Source organism: Actinia tenebrosa, unplaced genomic scaffold, assembly GCF_029948245.1.
Source record: "Actinia tenebrosa isolate PJP-AT-01 unplaced genomic scaffold, QUT_ActTen_1.0 PGA_scaffold7__59_contigs__length_16204524, whole genome shotgun sequence".
Classification (NCBI taxonomy): Eukaryota; Metazoa; Cnidaria; class Anthozoa; order Actiniaria; family Actiniidae; genus Actinia; species Actinia tenebrosa.
This window is the reverse complement of record NW_028292584.1, coordinates 1,404,220-1,422,238: the sequence shown is the minus strand read 5'-3', so window position 1 is coordinate 1,422,238 and position 18,019 is coordinate 1,404,220. Positions and strand designations below refer to the sequence as shown.

The following is an 18,019-nucleotide window of genomic DNA, read 5'->3' as shown; positions in this document are numbered from 1 at the left end:
AAAATGAACTAGTTCATATTCTCTTGTAGTGTGTTCAGGATTTTCCAAGGAATTGAAAACGTAATGGATTGGGATGGAATAAGATAGTCGAATTAAGTTTGATCACGTGAAGCAAGTGGCTGGTCAATATCTTGATGAAGTGATGGGGAAGAATAGGCGACTGCCTTTCCAAAAGTTTAAGTAAAGAGACTGACACTCGGCTCAACTTTTTTTGTTGCTTTTTGCCTTTTTTTGTGTGAAAGATGAGTCTGATTTTGGAGTGGACTCTATATAAGCTGCCAGAGACGCTTTCTCGTTTTCAGTTCGACCCTGTTGAGCTGCGCCAATGATTTAGTTGGGGTGGTAAATTAAATTAAGCACTTTCTGCAACTGGTTCAACAGGGATGATAAAATGCACACATCGTAATCGTTCATATGCTCAATTTAATCACTCTGGTCCTGTTCACAATAGATGTGAGCTTGACCAATAAATGATGTTTCAAAACAGGACGTCTTCTGATAAGCTAGTAGAGCAACATTAGGAGCTGACGTATATTTTTAAAAAAACTTTGAAAGACACAGTTCTAGTGGGTTTGGTTTCCACAGGGACTCCAACTCTTCTGGTGCTCAATGTTTCTGAATAGTAAGGTAAAATAATTGACTTTGATTTCACTTATTTTTATCGTCTATACTATCAGTAAAAGCTTTGGCAAGTTCTGGATTTTCTTTTGTCCATTTTTCTGCATTATTTATCTCTAACCAGTTGCTGTTACGAATGTGAGAACACAGAGTTCGTGCTAAATCCTCAAGACTTGAAGACTCCATTGCGCATGCCTCATCTTTTTGCATGACGTCAGTTAAAGTGGATGTGGGGCCGCTGTCATGACAATCAACCTCTGTTTGCTCGAGTTTCTGTTTCTTCTTGGCTACTTCTTGACGGATGTGTTCCAGGCAAGAAAGCAAACGTTCCATTCCTATGAAGTTTGAATCAAAATAAGAGAAAAAAATAAGCCAAAGTTGTTCATTTTTGTTTATAGCAAGCATAAAGACAATAGAGCAGTCACTGCGCATGCTCAGGAAATCAACCTCCTTAGCTATTGTTTAATTCGCTGTTAATCGCAGCGGTAAAATGGCACAGTTCAACCTCGTTTCAGGAACCTATATTTCTTAGAATTGCGCGTGCTCTACGAAATAATAAGAGCTCTTGGAATGAGAATGAACTTGCTTAGGAAACACAAACTTTTCAAGCGCGTGTCTGGGCTGTCATGGAAACGCCTTGATGGGCATCCAACAAAACCTATTTTGAATACTCATTTTATTTCGAGTAAAATAATCGTCAAGAAAAAAAGACTTGTCATTGCTAATCACCACCTCAAAACGGGGTCGAACTGAAAGCATGTGAAGGCGCCTCTGGCAGGAACTATACAGTCCATGTGTGACCCCAGAGCACAGCTCTAACCAGTTTGTATTAGTTAGGGGTGATTTGAAAAGAGGGAGGAAAAACCAGAGGACCGGAAAAACCCTTGGGTCAGAAAGAGAACCAACCAACTCAGCTCACATGGGGTAGCTGGTATTCGAACCCCGGACCTCAGAGGTGAGATACGAGCGTTTTACCACAACACATTCTGACGAAAGGTTGTTGATGTGATATCCAGTGCATGCGTAATAGACGCTTTGCACCATCACGTGATGGCAGCCATGATAGGGGGCAGGAACAATAGAGTCTTTTCCCCCTGGAAAACTGAATCCTTTCTTTTCAACAATTGATTCTGGTCTAATCTGATTTACAAGAGAAAGGATTCAGTTTTCCAGGGGGAAAAGACTCTATTGTTCCTGCCCCCTATCATGGCTGCCATCACGTGATGGTGCATAGCCTCTATAGGTATTTGTTATTAATCCCAAAGCAAGAGAATATGAACTAAGAGAAGGAATCCCCGTGTTTGACTTTCTGCACGCGCATGTTACGAGCGCGCTCTACGCTGTTTGCTAAACGTTTTCTTGTGCTTTTCCGCTTATGTTCAAATGTTCAAATCTGCCCTCAAGATGACGATGTAGGTCGAAAGCTTTGGAAAATAAATGTAAAAACACTCCAGAAAGTTGAACAAATTACAACTTCAATTTCCTGTCGTATTTGCCAAGCTTTCGACGTGCACATTCATATCCAGGGCAGAGTCGAAATAACTGAAAACCCTCCAAAACGTAAGCAAACAGCGTAGAGCGCGCGCAGTAAATGCGCGTGCAGAAAAACAAATGGTTTAAAAATAGCATCAAACGTAACTGTGCACATGATGGTTACAAGGCTGTATAGGGGGAATTCCTTCTCTTAGTTCATTTTCTCTTGTCCCGAAGCTATTAAGCTGAGTGTTGTCTTACTTAATCGTAGTTCTTGGGAATCTGTAGCAAACACTATTCTAAACCATCCCGGTTCGTTAAAGTGGAAAGATTGTCCAGGGTTAATGTTAACCTTGTGTTCTAAGATCGTGTGGTAGACTGACAGTTCCTCTTTGAATGTTCCTGAAGGGATGAACTGAAAAAGATACATAGATGTTATTTGCCACGCTTAACTCAGTCCGTATAGGGAAAAACGGTGCCCAATGTCTTGAATATTTCAAGGCCGTTAGGACAATGGCACAGGTGTTTTACTCTATCAGGACCAACTTTTAGGACGGCAAAGAACTTACTCGGTTTTTTTACATATTCACTTTTTATCTTGATTTGCAATTATTTTTCGTTATAATTTTAGCAATCCGTTATCCCAGGATAGGAAATACCGCCCGTTCACGCAGCCATCATCGAGCACGATTTTAGTAAACCGGCCTGGGGAAAATGTGTTTATAACTAAAAACATTTCGTGATCCGGATAATCTTTCAAAATTAGTTGACCTGAATCTCTCAATTTCTTATTTTCTCAATTTGAGACGCCATGTGTTCACCCTTTTCTAGTCTTTTGTGGGTTTCCTGTGGTATTGGCGCGACTAAAATTAACGAGGCCTACAAAAGTCAAATGAACAAACCTCTCTTAAATCAACCCAGATGAACAGGCCTGCACAACTGTCCACGTAAGGTATGCCCGCCTTACGAAGACCATCACACACTATACCATAACATTCAAGCAGTCGCCGGTGGTTGGTTGGAACAAACACGTGATCAATCCACTCTGCAACACAAGAGAAATTAATAATTTGCGTGAATTTTTGCCTTCAGTTAATTTTCCTCGTCATGCAAGGCCCAGATAAGTAAGAAAAAAGGAATAGCTTTATCCATCCGCAAGATGGAAACTGAGGCATTTCAGTTGATTCCGAACCATTTATTTTCATCTCTTGTTTCTCATCTATTCAGCTCATCTCTGTAGCTTCACTAAACTAAATAACGATAGCCCCACTGATATTCACTGGTATGCAGTGCAAGATGGTGTTTGGCCTACCTATGTCCTTGACAATCTTCATAAGAAGACACTAGAAAAATAAAGGACAAAAAATAAATATTTAATGTGGATCGTCCGCAGGATGTCCCTAAGTCACGTGAAGCGTTTACTGTCGACTTCAGAATCCTGTCACTCTTAATGCGCATGCTCAAAAAATAAAGTATGAAGATTATCAAGCGTGAGCAGTAAGAATAACAGGGATGGATTCTAGCTTCTTAAATTCAATTTCAGTGAAAAACAAGACACCCTTTAGAAGTTGACTGGGCTGCCTGTATCACGCACAGAGGTCTAGTACAGCTGAAGAAGTTTGCAATATTAGCATTTACTCGCCCACATAAGCCAAGCTGTTCAACAAATTCCTTCATGTGTGTATATTTACCGTAAATCAGTATGTGGTTAATCTGCTAAGGTACAAATGTCAGCGAGTAACTAAGGGACGGACCATTAGATAATTGATGCATTGGGCTTTGCGTAAATCCCCAAAAAATAACGGCGAGCAATCTTGTCGATTGGCCTTACGAAATCACTTTTGTGGTCGTCCAAATCAAGCTTAAAACTCGAAATAACCTTATCACTTTTATGTTAGTTTAAAGAATTTATAATCTCATAATCAGTGAACAGCAAGTAAAGAAACTCGATGAAAGGTTTGAAGCCATCTTTTTTTTAAAGTAAACGTACAGCTAAATTTCAAACACTATTATCTTAAAATTGATAGAGGCGACTCATTTTTCCAAAAAAAGTTCACATTGTTGGCATTTATAAATGAGGAAAACTCTAAACAAGACATACTTGAAAGAAATGTGGGACGTGGCAAAACGAGCCCCCCCAATAATTTTACCCCTGCTACGGGTCTGCTTTTTCATCGTAAAATAACTTAAAATTGTGAGTAGACGATCAAAAGAAAGATCTTTTCGCGGCAACTTGAACTTTCTTGTTTATACCACCCAATTAATTGCTACTCAATCCTGCACTGATCCTTGGATTTCAGCAACTAACAAGAAAAGAACATGCGTAGACATTAATTCCAGACACGTGATTCGAAGCCCCACCCCCAATCAATCACTTTCATTATTAAGTGACATTATTAGATTGGCAACTGTCACATGGCAATAGATCAGACTTCACACAGGATCTCTGTATCATATAGCTCTATAACATTGTTAGTATATGGCCAAACGACCTGAAACTTGGTGAATAAGTTTTTTTTGTTGATTGGGTCTTTTCTCCAGTACTCTGACGAACCCTTCTTAAAATTAGCTTGTATTCCAGGCTAACATTAAAATACAAAAGAAATCTCACTTTTCGGGTCTTTCTTGGTGTACTTTTCCACTTTTCTTCGATGGAATTTAAGCAATAGACCTTATTCGTGGTGTGACAATGTTTTTCCAATTCAGCGTAACAAACCTCTGGGGGAATGAATTTTTCGAAGAGTAAAATCAAAAGAAAATTAATCCCCTGAGGGTTTGTCACGTTGAATTGGGAAAACATTGTCACACCACGAATAAGGTCTATTCTTCTGGTGTTTCCATGTTAGACCCCGTCCACACGTATCCGGAAATTTTTGTATCCACAAATTTTTTTTACGTATACGGGTTGCGTTCACACGTGTCCGCAAATTTTTGTGTCTGTATCCGGAAATTCTACGAAAACGGATACATGTGGACGGTGAAAACGATTCGAATACGCTGCGTGTGGACGCGAATATTTTCGTATCCGCAAAAAAAAATTTGCGGATACAAAAATTTCCGGATACGTGTGGACGGGGCCTTAGATTGTGTCCATGAATTAAATTCATTATAAGATAATTCCGCAGAAATAAAACCGAATATAGAATTATTATGAAACTTTGCAGGATTACTAAATAAAGTTGTAAATATTCCAGAAATAAAATAAAAATCGGAGGTCACCGTGTTGAGTTTTCGTTTTGTGCTTGATCACTCAACGAGAATATAGAAAGTTGGCGTCGCTTGTTATTGCGGATTATGCTGACAGCAATGAATATTTAAATATCCCAATAAATTTGTAATCGTGCGGAACGGCAATTTGGCTTCATTGTATCTTGAATATTTGTCCTAAAGCTGTTGAAACTGGATCTTAAATTTTGTATTAATAATCAAAACACTATTCTCTTGGCATAAATAACTATGACGAAACTATGTGAAAACGCTTTCCTGGAAAACTGAGCAACTTCCGGGTCTAGACAGAGGTCTAGAGACGTTTTCTTTGGTCGATTGTGCAGCAATAAAAGAAAAATAATTTAAGAAGAAAAACGGACTATTGAACCTTAAACATTTTACTTAGACATTTTTTTCAAAAAAAGGATTCATCGTTGGAGATTAAGGCTATTGTCAACCTTTGTAGACGCGCAAAATAAATTTTAGCTGAGACTACCCCGTGAAGGTTGATAGTAACCTTAAACGCACTTCTATTTAAAAGGATAAATTGTACTTTTCCTCTGAAGGGTTATTCGATTCTGTTTGTCGGTGAAGAAATTATCTTGTACATCGACCTGTGTATCATCTCGTCAACGCGTAGTAATTCATCTAATTGTCTAGAGAGAATAGTCAGTTGTTGTCCTATCCATTCTGTGCTATACTAAATGCAGTGTTCGATATTTTAAATGCCCATTGAAAAGAAACCATCCGCTGCCATTTTCACCTTCGTTTCACGATCACTAGGCTTCTTTACCGCGATTTTGCCTGTATCAGGGTCAAAAACCGATTGTTCTTGATCATCATCAAGATTACGGTTATCATCAGGGGCAAAATTTTCCATATAATCCGCGAGTTTTTGTTCTTGCGATGCCGAACTCATACTGTCTTGCTTTTCTGGAACTTCTTGAACTTCTTCAATATTTCTTGGAATAGACCAATCTCGTACCCAGAGGCCAATATTAATAAGAAATATTGATATTCTCATCGCGAATACATATTTATGCAATGTGGGTGTAATATTTTGGTCATTCTAAGCCACAGTATCTCAAAGATCCATTTGGACTATTATAATCTACAAATATAAAGAGTAACCGTAAAGTGAGGATAATCATGCAAATGTTTGTCGAACCACGCTATAGAATATAACGTTGACCCTCATGATTGTCCAAACGCGTTATAGATTGTCAATGATTATGCTAATAGCACTAATGAATTTTCACTTTTGGGTAAATGATTGTCTATAAATGCAATTGTTTGTCATTTGGTGTTATTGAAGTTGAATTTCGCGCACAAGAAAATACATTCCGCGCATATGAATGTACAAACGCGCTATTGATTGTCCATTGGTGCCCATGAATGTACACGCATATTCAAATATCGTTATTGAACGTTGATCCGCGCTAATGATGTTACTTGTGGTGTTGATGAAAGCACATTACACGTTATTGGTGCGGCTATTGGCACAAATGAATGTACATTTTCTGTTAATGAACAGCAAAAGGTGTAATTGCTTGTGCTATTTTGTGAGTTTTTAACACGTTTTTTTGAGTTCAAATGTCACGACAAATGCAAGAGGGATCGGCCGCCAACTTGACTCGCACTAATTCTCGCGAAAATTTGCTTAAATTCCAGTCTCCTCATCTACTTCGGGTATACGTACCACATTCAATCCACTTATTTCCTGATATTTTTGAGTCTGTTAGCAATTTTATTTCCGGAACGACTCTTTCTATTGTTTTTTCCCGGACCAATAGGAATGCTCAAAAAATCGGCCGCCGCCAGAGCCTCTCGTTTCTCGGTACTGACCAAGAGAAACGTGGGCTCTGGGTACGAGATTGGGATTAGTTATCAATATTGACACGGTTTTCTTTGTTATTCATAAGGCTTTATTTTTATTACAACCCTCATAAACAATGGACAAACTTAAAGCCCGGGGAGGGAATTGAAATGCAGCAGGGAAGAGCGGGGCTGATATGAATTAATCTGATTGGCTCATTATAAATTCAAGGTCAATATATAGTTATAAACCGGGTTTATAACTATATATTGACCTTCGATTCATAATGAGCCAATCAGATTAATTCATATCAGCCCCGCTCTTCCCTGCTGCCTGACGAGTAAACTATCTGGGGAATAATACTATTCTACAGAACTAATCTAATTAATGTTTACATTCAAAAAAACTATAGAGATATGTTTTCTAAACATTACATTATCGAATCGTTGCTAGTGCTCATAGTTTATGTGTTAAAGTTTACAACACAGTTTTTAAAATAATAATTCTTACAAACTGGGTTTTGCTCATCCTTTTCACTACATTTCTTCTTGTTTTCCTGGCCGCCATTATCGAGATCTTCATTAGGTCTTTTTGCCGTAGATGTTACCTCCATTGTCAAAGCACTTGGAAATCGCTGTCTTGACACTTACACTTGGCCTTTGGTATTTTTGAAGGCTTCTTTCATCTCTATGCCCGGTTCGTTCCAACTCCATTGCCATACAGCCACATGTGATTACGAAACCCTAAAATCTATGGTTTTCTATTATCATCTGCACTTTTGTTTAATTAGCATCATAGATTTCCAGAACATTAAAACTATGTGCCACATTACCTCTGTAGGGACTAGAGGGCATTAGTAAATCCCTTTATAATCAACTCACATTGTTCATGCTCTATAGACAACAAGGGAAATATAAAAACAAAGCGGAAAATGTTTACCCCTTTTGTATACATTCTAAACTTCCAACTGAACCACGAATATTTTTTAAAATTCTTTTTATTTTCATTATCTTAAAAGTCTAACATCAGAATATTATAGAAAACCTTCTTAATTGATAACTAAAATAGTTAGTTACCTCGAATGTCGGCAATAAGCCATATACATCCCTCGGGCCTGCGGCCCTCGGGATGTATATGGCTTATTACCTCCGTTCTCGGTAACTAACTCTTACATAGACCAGTTTCGAGTTTCAAATAACCGCTGTGTTCCTTGATTGCAGACTCATTTACTCATGGTTAGCCTCGTATTAGTGTTTAACTATGCACAAATACCAACGGTAAAGTAAAGAATGCACAGCTTCAAAATTTATTTAGCAGCTAATTTATATTTTGCCTGACCTTTCGCTTATTGACCGATGCGTTTCCTGTGTTTCCAATGAGAACAAGGTGGGCAAGGAAACGAAAGAAATAATCAAAAGACAAAAGAGTAGGTTATTTAAAAGCAAAGCGTTCATTAATCCCATTGAGTAAGTTTTTTCATCTTTTCACGGTGTATAATTTACCTTTTTATCATTACTGTTTCATTAGAAACACCGACGCAGCTCACACTAGTTTTTAGCTAGTTATCTCTTCTAGCCTATTTATTGAAGAGATAGCATGCTCAGTGCTCACACTCAATGCTGACGACAATAGGCCGTCTTTTCATATGCAGAAAAAAATCCCATTATTTCGTCCCCCAGAACAAATCCTTTCGGGAGTCAGTGCAAGGGGTCTATAACGCTTGCCAGATAGTGCTAATTTCAAGATTGGAATAGCTGTGGTAATGATAGGGCGCGTTTACCTGGATCGAGGTGGGAACGGACTGGAAATAAGCCACCCATTTGAGAGCATCTAGTATTTGTTTATTCCATGTGTGGAGCACGCCACAACGAAAACCAGATATGCCAAAATCCTGAACACAATAATATGAGAAATAATGAATAGTCACGCATGAATGTAAAACTCTCGGTGCTGTATGCGTGCCTTACCGTGACCGTGATGTTTTCCAGAATTTTAATTGGCTGATTATTTTCTCGCTTAATGTGATTGGACTGGCGGTGCCAGTACCTTGGCGTGACAGTGTCCGTGCCGTGTTCATGCCATGTTCCAGGTATTTGATTGGATGGAGAGTAAATTCTCACGCAACGTGACTGGTCTGGCATATGCCTTGCCATGTCACGACAGCGTTCGTGCCGCGAGCTTTTCACAGTCAAACGAAAGCCGCTCTATAGCAAGCACACTCCTTATTAATATAAAAACGTCACTGTACAGACTTGCTGTACCCTGACCGTGATGGCGCAGTGTAGGAGCATTTTGATTGGTAGAGCAAAAATGTCACGCATTCACTGTGACTGCACGTATTCAAAGGATGTCGTCAATTCCGCACCGTGACGTAATGTTTCAAATGAAACCGTAAACAGAAGTAGGAACACGACGATGTGGTGAACACTGATTCAAGTAATTTTTATCCATCTTCTCATTAGGAAACCACTTGTAACTTATTTACAGGTGCTGCTGAGAAAGACTTCCCTGAAGACAACGCGATCTTCCTAACATTGAGTGTCTTTCTCCCATACACAACAACCTGAAGCCTGGTTCCCACTAGCGACGTAAGCAGGCGCAACTCCATGTTCTTACTTTGAAAAGAAGCGACGCAAGCGCAAGACAACAAAAGATTTTTTCCGTTGGCTTGTACTTGTGGTGATAATAGCGTCGCTGGTGAGAACCAGGATTTACCGCCCTTTACTCAAATATGTAACGCTTATCGCAAGCCTCCCGTGGGCTGTGTAGCAGAACAAGCCGATACATAAGAGTTGCGAAAGAAAAACTGTGGTCAGCATGGTGCTTACCTTACTGAACCCCCATACCACGTGAAGACGTTGTCTATCTGGTATACTGAAGTCAGAGTATAGAAATCAATGTCAGTATTTAAGAAGTTAATGGATGGCTGGACGGATGGTTGGTTAGTTACAGGAGCGTAACAAGGCCTCGGTCATAGTGGGGCCGGGCATGTACCATTTTCCCGCCATAACACACGCATATACTTTTCATCTTAAGAGTTTCTCGCTATATCCACAGGCTTAGTAAAACTATAACTTTAACAGGGTTCCCAGCCTTTTTGAAAATATCCCTGACATTTCCCTGACTAAATACCAGTTTTCACTGACCTTGTTGAGCCGCATGGGCGAGCATGGGCCACATGCCTAACTTTTACCTACGCCCCGCTCTTATCCTGTTACATAGGATACCCAACATAATTAAACTGTCCAGCATAAATGATACTAAATACTTCAACATTTTTTTCATTTTTTGGAAAGAAATATCAGTCTATTCGAAAATTGCAAACAGTATGAGTATCACACAGATACTCATGGTTAACTTTAAACAAAATTCCCTGACTTTAGGTGAAAATCACAATTTCCCTGACTAAATAAAAAATTCCCTGACTTTTCCCTGACCCCCGGGAACCCTGTTTCAGGGGGGAGGGGAGGGGGCTGGTTAGTGAGTTTGTTGGTTATTTGGCATAACTGACAATTTCTGACACTTACTTGGTAAAACTCAAGATACTTTTCATAGAATGTCCCTCCTTGAATATAGACAAAGTATAAATCTCATCTAGTATCACATGAAGAGAATGCCTAGAAGGAATACAAATAAAAGAGCAAATCAGTAATAATGAATAAATCTCTATTGATGGTTTTCACGGCGGCCATGTTGGAGGAACTTAACAAAAGAATTTTCAATGAATTCTTTTGTTATATCCTCCAACATGGCCACCGTGTCTTTTGTTATTTAACTCTCTTGGGAATGTTTGAAAACCATCGATTGCAAGTCTGGTCTTCGCCCAGACCACTCTCTAATTTTATCGATGAAGATTTTGTGTTAACTAAAACACCTATTTGTAGAGTGCAAACAATTAATCCGTGAAACACTAATTACTAAATAGTACAAAATAGTGCTAATTAAACAATAGAAAACAATGGAATTTGCATGAAATTGTGCTATTTAGCATTACTAAAGTTTCACGGATTTACTGTGGTCACTCTATTAAAAAACGTTGTCGATTGGACATGCTGCAAATTGTAATATATTAATATATTGTAATATATACAGTCAAACAACGTAGTTTTCTTTTAGATTGGAATATCAGGCACGAGCATCGAGTTAGAATTAATAATATTTTTGTATTTTAGCCACAAAACATTAAAGCACAAAAATTATGTTTAGTCTAAGATGGCACATTTCAGATGTCGGACGGACAACGTTTATCGAAAAACGTGTACAAGGAAAAAATGTACATAATATCATGATAAAATGACAAATACATCACTAAGATTAAAATATCTTATGTTGTCTATAAATTAAAACGATAAAATGAGTCACAAAGAAAATTCCGGATGTGACGCAAGCTAGTTTCACTTACTTTACACGATCGGGTTCGGAAGATGTTCGGAAATTGCCAAGTTGGCGACGAACTTCAGAACTTTAAAACAAAGTTCGTTATGAACTTTTGAAATACGTGAAAACCGGGAAAGAACCAAGTCATGGTGGAAATAGGATTCGCAGTATGTCAAATACTGTAAGCAAAAACAGCCAAGCATGTATGGCAAGGAAATCCAGAAGCTCCTGGTTGAAAATCAAGTTTGTTTGCTGCAAAATAAGCCAACCAAGGGCTCTATCTCAGTATATCCCTGTCCTGAATCTAACTGTGTACATCTGTATATATACACCTATATACATGTTCCGTGTATACGTATGTATATGTATTTTTCCATCTTAATATATACCTGTCACTGATATGTACATATGTATGTGTGTATATATGTATATACATATACATCCTATATTAGTAGTATAGGGAATGGGGGTTCCAGCGCAATCTCAACACGGGCAAGACCCGCGTCAAAAATCCACCTACGGACGACCCCCACTCCAAGTGTGGTTGAGGGCAACAGCGCACTTAAATATGTTAGTCTATATATGGAGTGCGAAGAATGTAAGAGAACTTTTAAGAAAGAAGCGGATTTGAAAAAGCATTTGAAAATGAAGACGAAGTGTATGAGCAGTTATGATTGTGGATGTGGTAAGAAGTTTGAGACTAAGGTTAAATTGTTTTGGCATTGTCAGGACTGTGAGTACGACTACGACGACCTAAAAAGTGCTTGGTATTAGGTATAAAATATTTCCTATTATATAGATGGAATCCCAAAGCAATTTCGAAACGGTGTTAATACCCGGTAACGGTGAGATTGACGTTAGACAGTTTTGGCGTCAGTCAGAAAGGAAGGTTAAAAGGACTCTCCGAAAAGGTATAGAAGAATTAGGAGCCCTGAAAGCGAGCATAATGGTAGAAGTAAGTTTGTCAAAAGACGAGGTAATGACGACAGCAATGTTGCGATCAAAGTCGTTAGTGATATTAGAATCCACGAATCTGGATAGGTCACTCAGTGAAGCCTTAGAAGCAATAATGGAGTCGCTGTCTAACTACACGAAAGAAGGATCGGGTTGGACAGTAGAGGAGGTTGAAGGAATAGAGATAAGTATAGCCAGGTACGTACCCATACGAGGGGGGAGTTACGTACCGCTACCAACGTGGGTAGAAAGGAAGAAGGCTATTGTAAACGTGAAGAATGAAGACAATCGATGCTTTATGTGGGCAATCAGGTCTGCACTGTATCCAGCAGAGAAGGATCCCTGTAGGACAAGTAAGTATCCCACAGATGATTTAGAGTGGGATGGTGTGGAATTTCCCATGCAGTTGATAGACATCCCCATATTTGAGGAAATAAACGATTTAGCAATTAACGTTTACGGAGTCAGAGAGCAGACGATAGTACCGTTAGTTCTGTCAAAAAGTAAAGGAGAGCGCGTACATTTATTCTACCACGGCGGACACTACTCATGGGTTAAACACATTAGCAGACTATTCTACAGACATACTAAGCACAAAGGCAAAAAGTACTTCTGTGACTGCTGCTTGCTGTCATTTACATCCTTAAATGCCCTAAAGAAACACGATGAGATCTGCCGCGGAGTCGAAGAAGTGGCGCAACGGATCCAGATACCCACCAACAAAGAGCTTTCATACGCAGACCATCAAAAGCAGATGCAAGTGCCTTACGTGATATATGCAGACTTCGAAGCGTTGATAACTAAGGAAGAGCAGAAACGTGGTGCCACGAATAAGGTAGGATTACACGAGATCTGCTCCTTTGGTTACATAGTAGTCAGATCAGACGGTAAAGCAAACCCTCCTGTGATTTACCGAGGTAAGAACGCAGCTAATGAGTTTCTAGAAGCATTGCGAGAAGAGGAGGGGGAGATTAGAGAACAATTAAGACGTCCAAAGAAGATGGAATTTACCAAAGAGAACCAGGAGGCTTTTAACAAGGCAAAAAAATGCCACATTTGTCAACATACGCTTCTTCAGTTTGGAAGACGAGCCAAGAAAGCGTGGGATGAAGATGGAAAGTATCTAGGAGAAGCTCATTTTAAATGCGGGAAGTATGCTAAGAAAGGTGAGAAGCCGGGAAAGCCCTCCACGCACTGCATTCACTGCCACAAAGCATTTGTTGAGGATTTCTATGTGGATAAGGTTAGGGATCACTGCCACATCACTGGTAAATACAGAGGAGCGGCTCATTGGAAATGCAATATAAACTTCAAAGTAAATCCAGACATGGAGATTCCGGTGTTCTTTCACAACCTCCGCGGTTACGACTCCCATTTGCTACTACAAGGAACAGACGGCTCCGACGTCAAATGCATACCCAACAACAAAGAGCGCTACATGTCCGTAACTGTGGGTAAGCTAAAGTTCTTAGATTCGCAGCAGTTTATGGCGGACTCCTTAGCAAACCTCGTAAAGTATAACACCAACTTTCCCATTTCCAGTCAATATGGCGCGGAAAGGAAAGGAGTCTACCCATACGAATACATGGATTCCTGGGATCGATTCAAAGAGTCCCTACCACCCAAAGATTGCTTCTACAGCACCCTAAACGAGTCCGGCATAAAGGATGAGGAGTACCAGCATGCGTTAGACGTGTGGGAAAAGTACTCCTGTGAGAACATGGGGGACTACCACGACATCTACCTAAGGTCTGACGTAGTGCTGCTTGCAGATGTTTTCCAAAGCTTCAGAAAGATGGCTATGGAATATTACGGATTGGATCCCGCTAATTTCTACACGGCTCCTGGGCTCAGCTGGAGTGCTTTGTTAAAGAAGACAAATGCGCAGTTGGATCTCCTAACGGAGTACGACATGTATCGGTTTATGGAAGACGGTATTCGTGGCGGCGTATGCGGACCCAGCCGACGTTACGCCCGCGCAAACAACCCCTTAGTAGAGCACGACCCAGAGAAACCAACCACATACATTTACTACCTGGATGCGAATAACCTTTATGGTTGGGCAATGTCACAGTACCTACCTGTGAGAGACTTCGAATGGGATCCAGTGAAGCCGATAGACTTCTACATGCAGGTAGGAAAGGAGGAAGACAAGGGTTACGTCTTAGAAGTGGATCTGGAGTACCCAGAGCGCCTGCACGACGAACACAATGAGTTCCCCTTAGCACCAGAAGCGATAGAGATACCATTTAAGCAGCTAAGTCCGCTGCAAAAGCAAATGTGCCCTGGTTACAAACCGTACAGGAAACTAACTATGAACCTGATGGATAAGAAGAAGTATGTGGTACATTACCGCAACCTGCAGTTCTACGTGCGACACGGAATGCGCGTAGAGAAGATCCACAGAGTCCTAAAATTCACGCAGGAACCCTGGATGCGCCCCTACATTGACTTTAACACGCAAAAGCGTACCGCAGCGAAAAATGACTTCGAGAAAAACCTCTTAAACTGATGAACAACAGCGTGTTCGGAAAGACAATGGAGAACATCCGCAAGCGCGTAAGCGTAAAAATAGTCAGCACCAAAGAGGAAGCAGAAGCATACGTGTCACAGCCAGGCTTCGTTAGATACGTAGAAATGCTGAACTTCTACGTGATTCACATGAAAAGGGCAAACCTCTTACTAAACAAGCCCGTTTACACAGGCTTTACGGTGCTGGATCTATCGAAGCTGCTTATGTACGAGTTCTACTACGATAAGCTTAAGCCAAAGTACGGAGACCGCTGTCGCCTCCTGTACACAGACACCGACTCCCTAATTCTAGAAGTGCAAACGGAAGACGTTTACAAAGACTGCCTCCCCGACATAGACGAGTACGACACCAGCGGTTACCCGAAGGAGCACTTCCTTTACTCTGCGAAGAATAAGAAGGTAATTGGGAAGATGAAAGACGAAATGTTAGGAAAACCCATAGTAGAGTACGTGGGTCTGAAACCAAAGATGTACAGCGTGCTAAAGTTAGACGGCGTAGAAAAGAAAGCTAAAGGCGTAAAAAAGTACGTGGTTAAGAAGGACATTACGCACGAGTCCTACCTCAACGTATTACGAACACGCAAGGAACAGCGGCATAAGATGAACAGCCTGCGCAGCTATGGTCATCAGATACATAACGTCACGCAGGAGAAGGTGTCGCTGTCTGCATTTGACGGTAAGCGATGGATGTGTGATGACGGAGTGCATACGATAGCATTCGGACATCACACGATAAGCAGTTCTTCCATGACGAACCCACGTGTGGGGCCATCGTGAAGATAATACAAGATGGGCTGACCCTTCTTAGCTATTACGCTTCGGATCTGGTAAGTTTCCAAAGACCAATTAGGATCCGTAGCTCTTTTGGATCCTCCTTCTAATTCACCCGGTCCGTAGAGATATCGGACTGTGACATTACCTAATTTTTTTTCATGGGGGAAGACCGCCCTCGAACTTCTGACGAAGGACTTGTGTTCCACGTGTTTCTTTTTTATGGCATCCCTGGGTTTTATCCCCGTAGCCCTGGCCGCCTCGTTGTTCAAAGCCGCGACGACCTGGGGGAGCCTCTGAGTCCATTCCCTGTTGCGTTTGGAGGGATCTTCCAGCTCTTTCCAATACTGGTACCCAAAGAGGCGCTCGGCCAGGGTCTTATTAAATCTTTCGACGATGCTCTGACCCCTGTGGTACTCTGCCTCGGCTCTCCTAATTTTAGTGCTGTGGTCTTTCAGGGTCTTAGTAACCACGCCCATGAACTCTGTCCCCGCATCCACTTGCAGCAACTTAGGCCATTTCAAGACGCGCTTATAAATCCTACCTAGGGCTTCTGCGACTTCCCCAGAATCCTTGCTGGTTATGGGTTCGGCGTCCTTGTATCTGCTTGCGATATCAACTACGGTCAAAGCGTACCTATAGGTCTTTTTTCTCACCTTATCGTGCGGTAAGAAAAGCAAATCCGCCTGATGAACTTCATTAGGGGCATTTACGGTGAAGCTGGGCCTGGGAATGTACTTAGGCACGGGAAGATAAACCTGCCAGAGGGTTTGTTTTCTTAGCCAGTTCTTGGCCGTTTCTTCTGATACCCTGGCCGCGGTCGTGAGTTTCTTGATGGCCGACGCTCCTTTCCAATAGCCTTCAGGCCCATAGTAAATCCTCTTGAGTTTATCCTCTACGCGGCCCATTATATGAATTTGATTCAAGCGAAGGATAGGACAAGATTGATCTTGCGTCCGTTAAAATCCACCGTCTTTCCGTCCACCTTAATGGTGATGTTTATGCTTTCTACCAAATTAGACAAGTCATAGCTCAAAGAAATGGGAGTGTATTCTACCAGATCGAATGGATTACCTTTGGGCAGGAACTTAGACATGAGAGAAGACTTTTCTCCATTGTTGTAACTATGGACTAAATCGCAATAGACTTCGTAAGAGGATGCGACTTTCCATTTCACAGGTATGGCTGTGTTGGTAATTGTCTTGCCCGAGGCACATAATAAAGATCCCAATGGGTCAGACTTTCCAAAAGTCATTGAATAATTTGACATATTATGTTTGAGGGTCATTTCGTGCGGCAATCCTGTGGTGAGAGTATAACCGTGTTTTGCTAATTCCTTGGCCAGTGTGATTGGCGTATAATGTCCATCGGGCAGCAATACGGCTTGATAGTTAGATCCTCCTGTATGCTCAGTGACTATGCCCCTAATCAGGTTATACCAAGAATTGTACAAAGAGCAACTTATGAGCCGAACCTTATGGGCTTTAATGGGGGGATTTAAATAAGTGGTAAAGTTATTTTTATCGCTTTCCAAAAAGACGATCATTATATTCTAGGCGCCAAAGGCGCCACTAGAGGCTAAGCGCAGCTTAGACTAAATACGCCAAAGCTACGCCTCCCGCCAGCCCTGCGACTCCTACGAAGACCAACTCATTGTCTTTTTGTTTCTTAGAAGGCTGGTAGTAATTCTTGAACTGAGGCTTTCTCATTCTAAAGTCGGGATGCGCCTGCGCATAGAGCTTAAAGGCGTAGTCTGTATTTTCGAAGTTCTTATCCGCCTGCATTTTGTCTTGGTAGTTCTTGTCCAACCAATCCCTGTAAGCTTGTCTTTTTTCATTCCAAGCCGCCACGTCTCGCTGATATTTCTCCAGCGCTAAGTCGTGTCTCTTCCTTTCGGCGGCCAAATCTCCGCTGCGATCACCTCTAACTAATCTATTCAAATATTGACCACCATAATTAGCTCCAGTGAATGCTAAGGCTGCAATAACTCCACCTGCGACCACGCTAGCCATTATATATTAGAAAATCACACCGTAGGTAGGTACTTTTCCTTCTGTAGGTAATTCTTTGCCATGATAGCCCCGCCTACGGCAGCGGTCATTTTAGCAAAATTAGCGAAGCTCTTGCTTGGGTCTTCAGTAAAGTCTTCTTTGAGCACTTTCTTACCTACCCAACCAATACCCGCAACGATGGAAGTAATGATAGCTGCTTCTTCAACAGTTTTCAATAACGCGGTTGACATTATATTACAAAGCGAGAAGGAAAATCTAG

The 18,019-nt window shown here is 40.9% G+C and overlaps 1 protein-coding gene across 1 annotated transcript in view; it reads right to left on the bottom strand.

Moving 5' to 3' along the window:
• Positions 1-513: 513 nt before the first annotated feature.
• The window catches only part of LOC116306250 (1-aminocyclopropane-1-carboxylate synthase-like protein 1), a 31,138-nt gene continuing 13,632 nt past the window's right edge, over positions 514-18,019 (bottom strand). Inside the window, exons 2-9 of the mRNA XM_089040262.1 lie at positions 11,517-11,568; positions 10,642-10,731; positions 9,943-9,988; positions 8,895-9,005; positions 3,404-3,434; positions 2,994-3,136; positions 2,353-2,506; positions 514-953 (exon numbers count right to left, since the gene is read on the bottom strand). Coding sequence (XP_088896388.1) covers positions 649-953; positions 2,353-2,506; positions 2,994-3,136; positions 3,404-3,434; positions 8,895-9,005; positions 9,943-9,988; positions 10,642-10,731; positions 11,517-11,568 — 932 coding nt within the window. The 3' untranslated portion in view covers positions 514-648. The remainder of the gene's footprint in view (positions 954-2,352; positions 2,507-2,993; positions 3,137-3,403; positions 3,435-8,894; positions 9,006-9,942; positions 9,989-10,641; positions 10,732-11,516; positions 11,569-18,019) is intronic.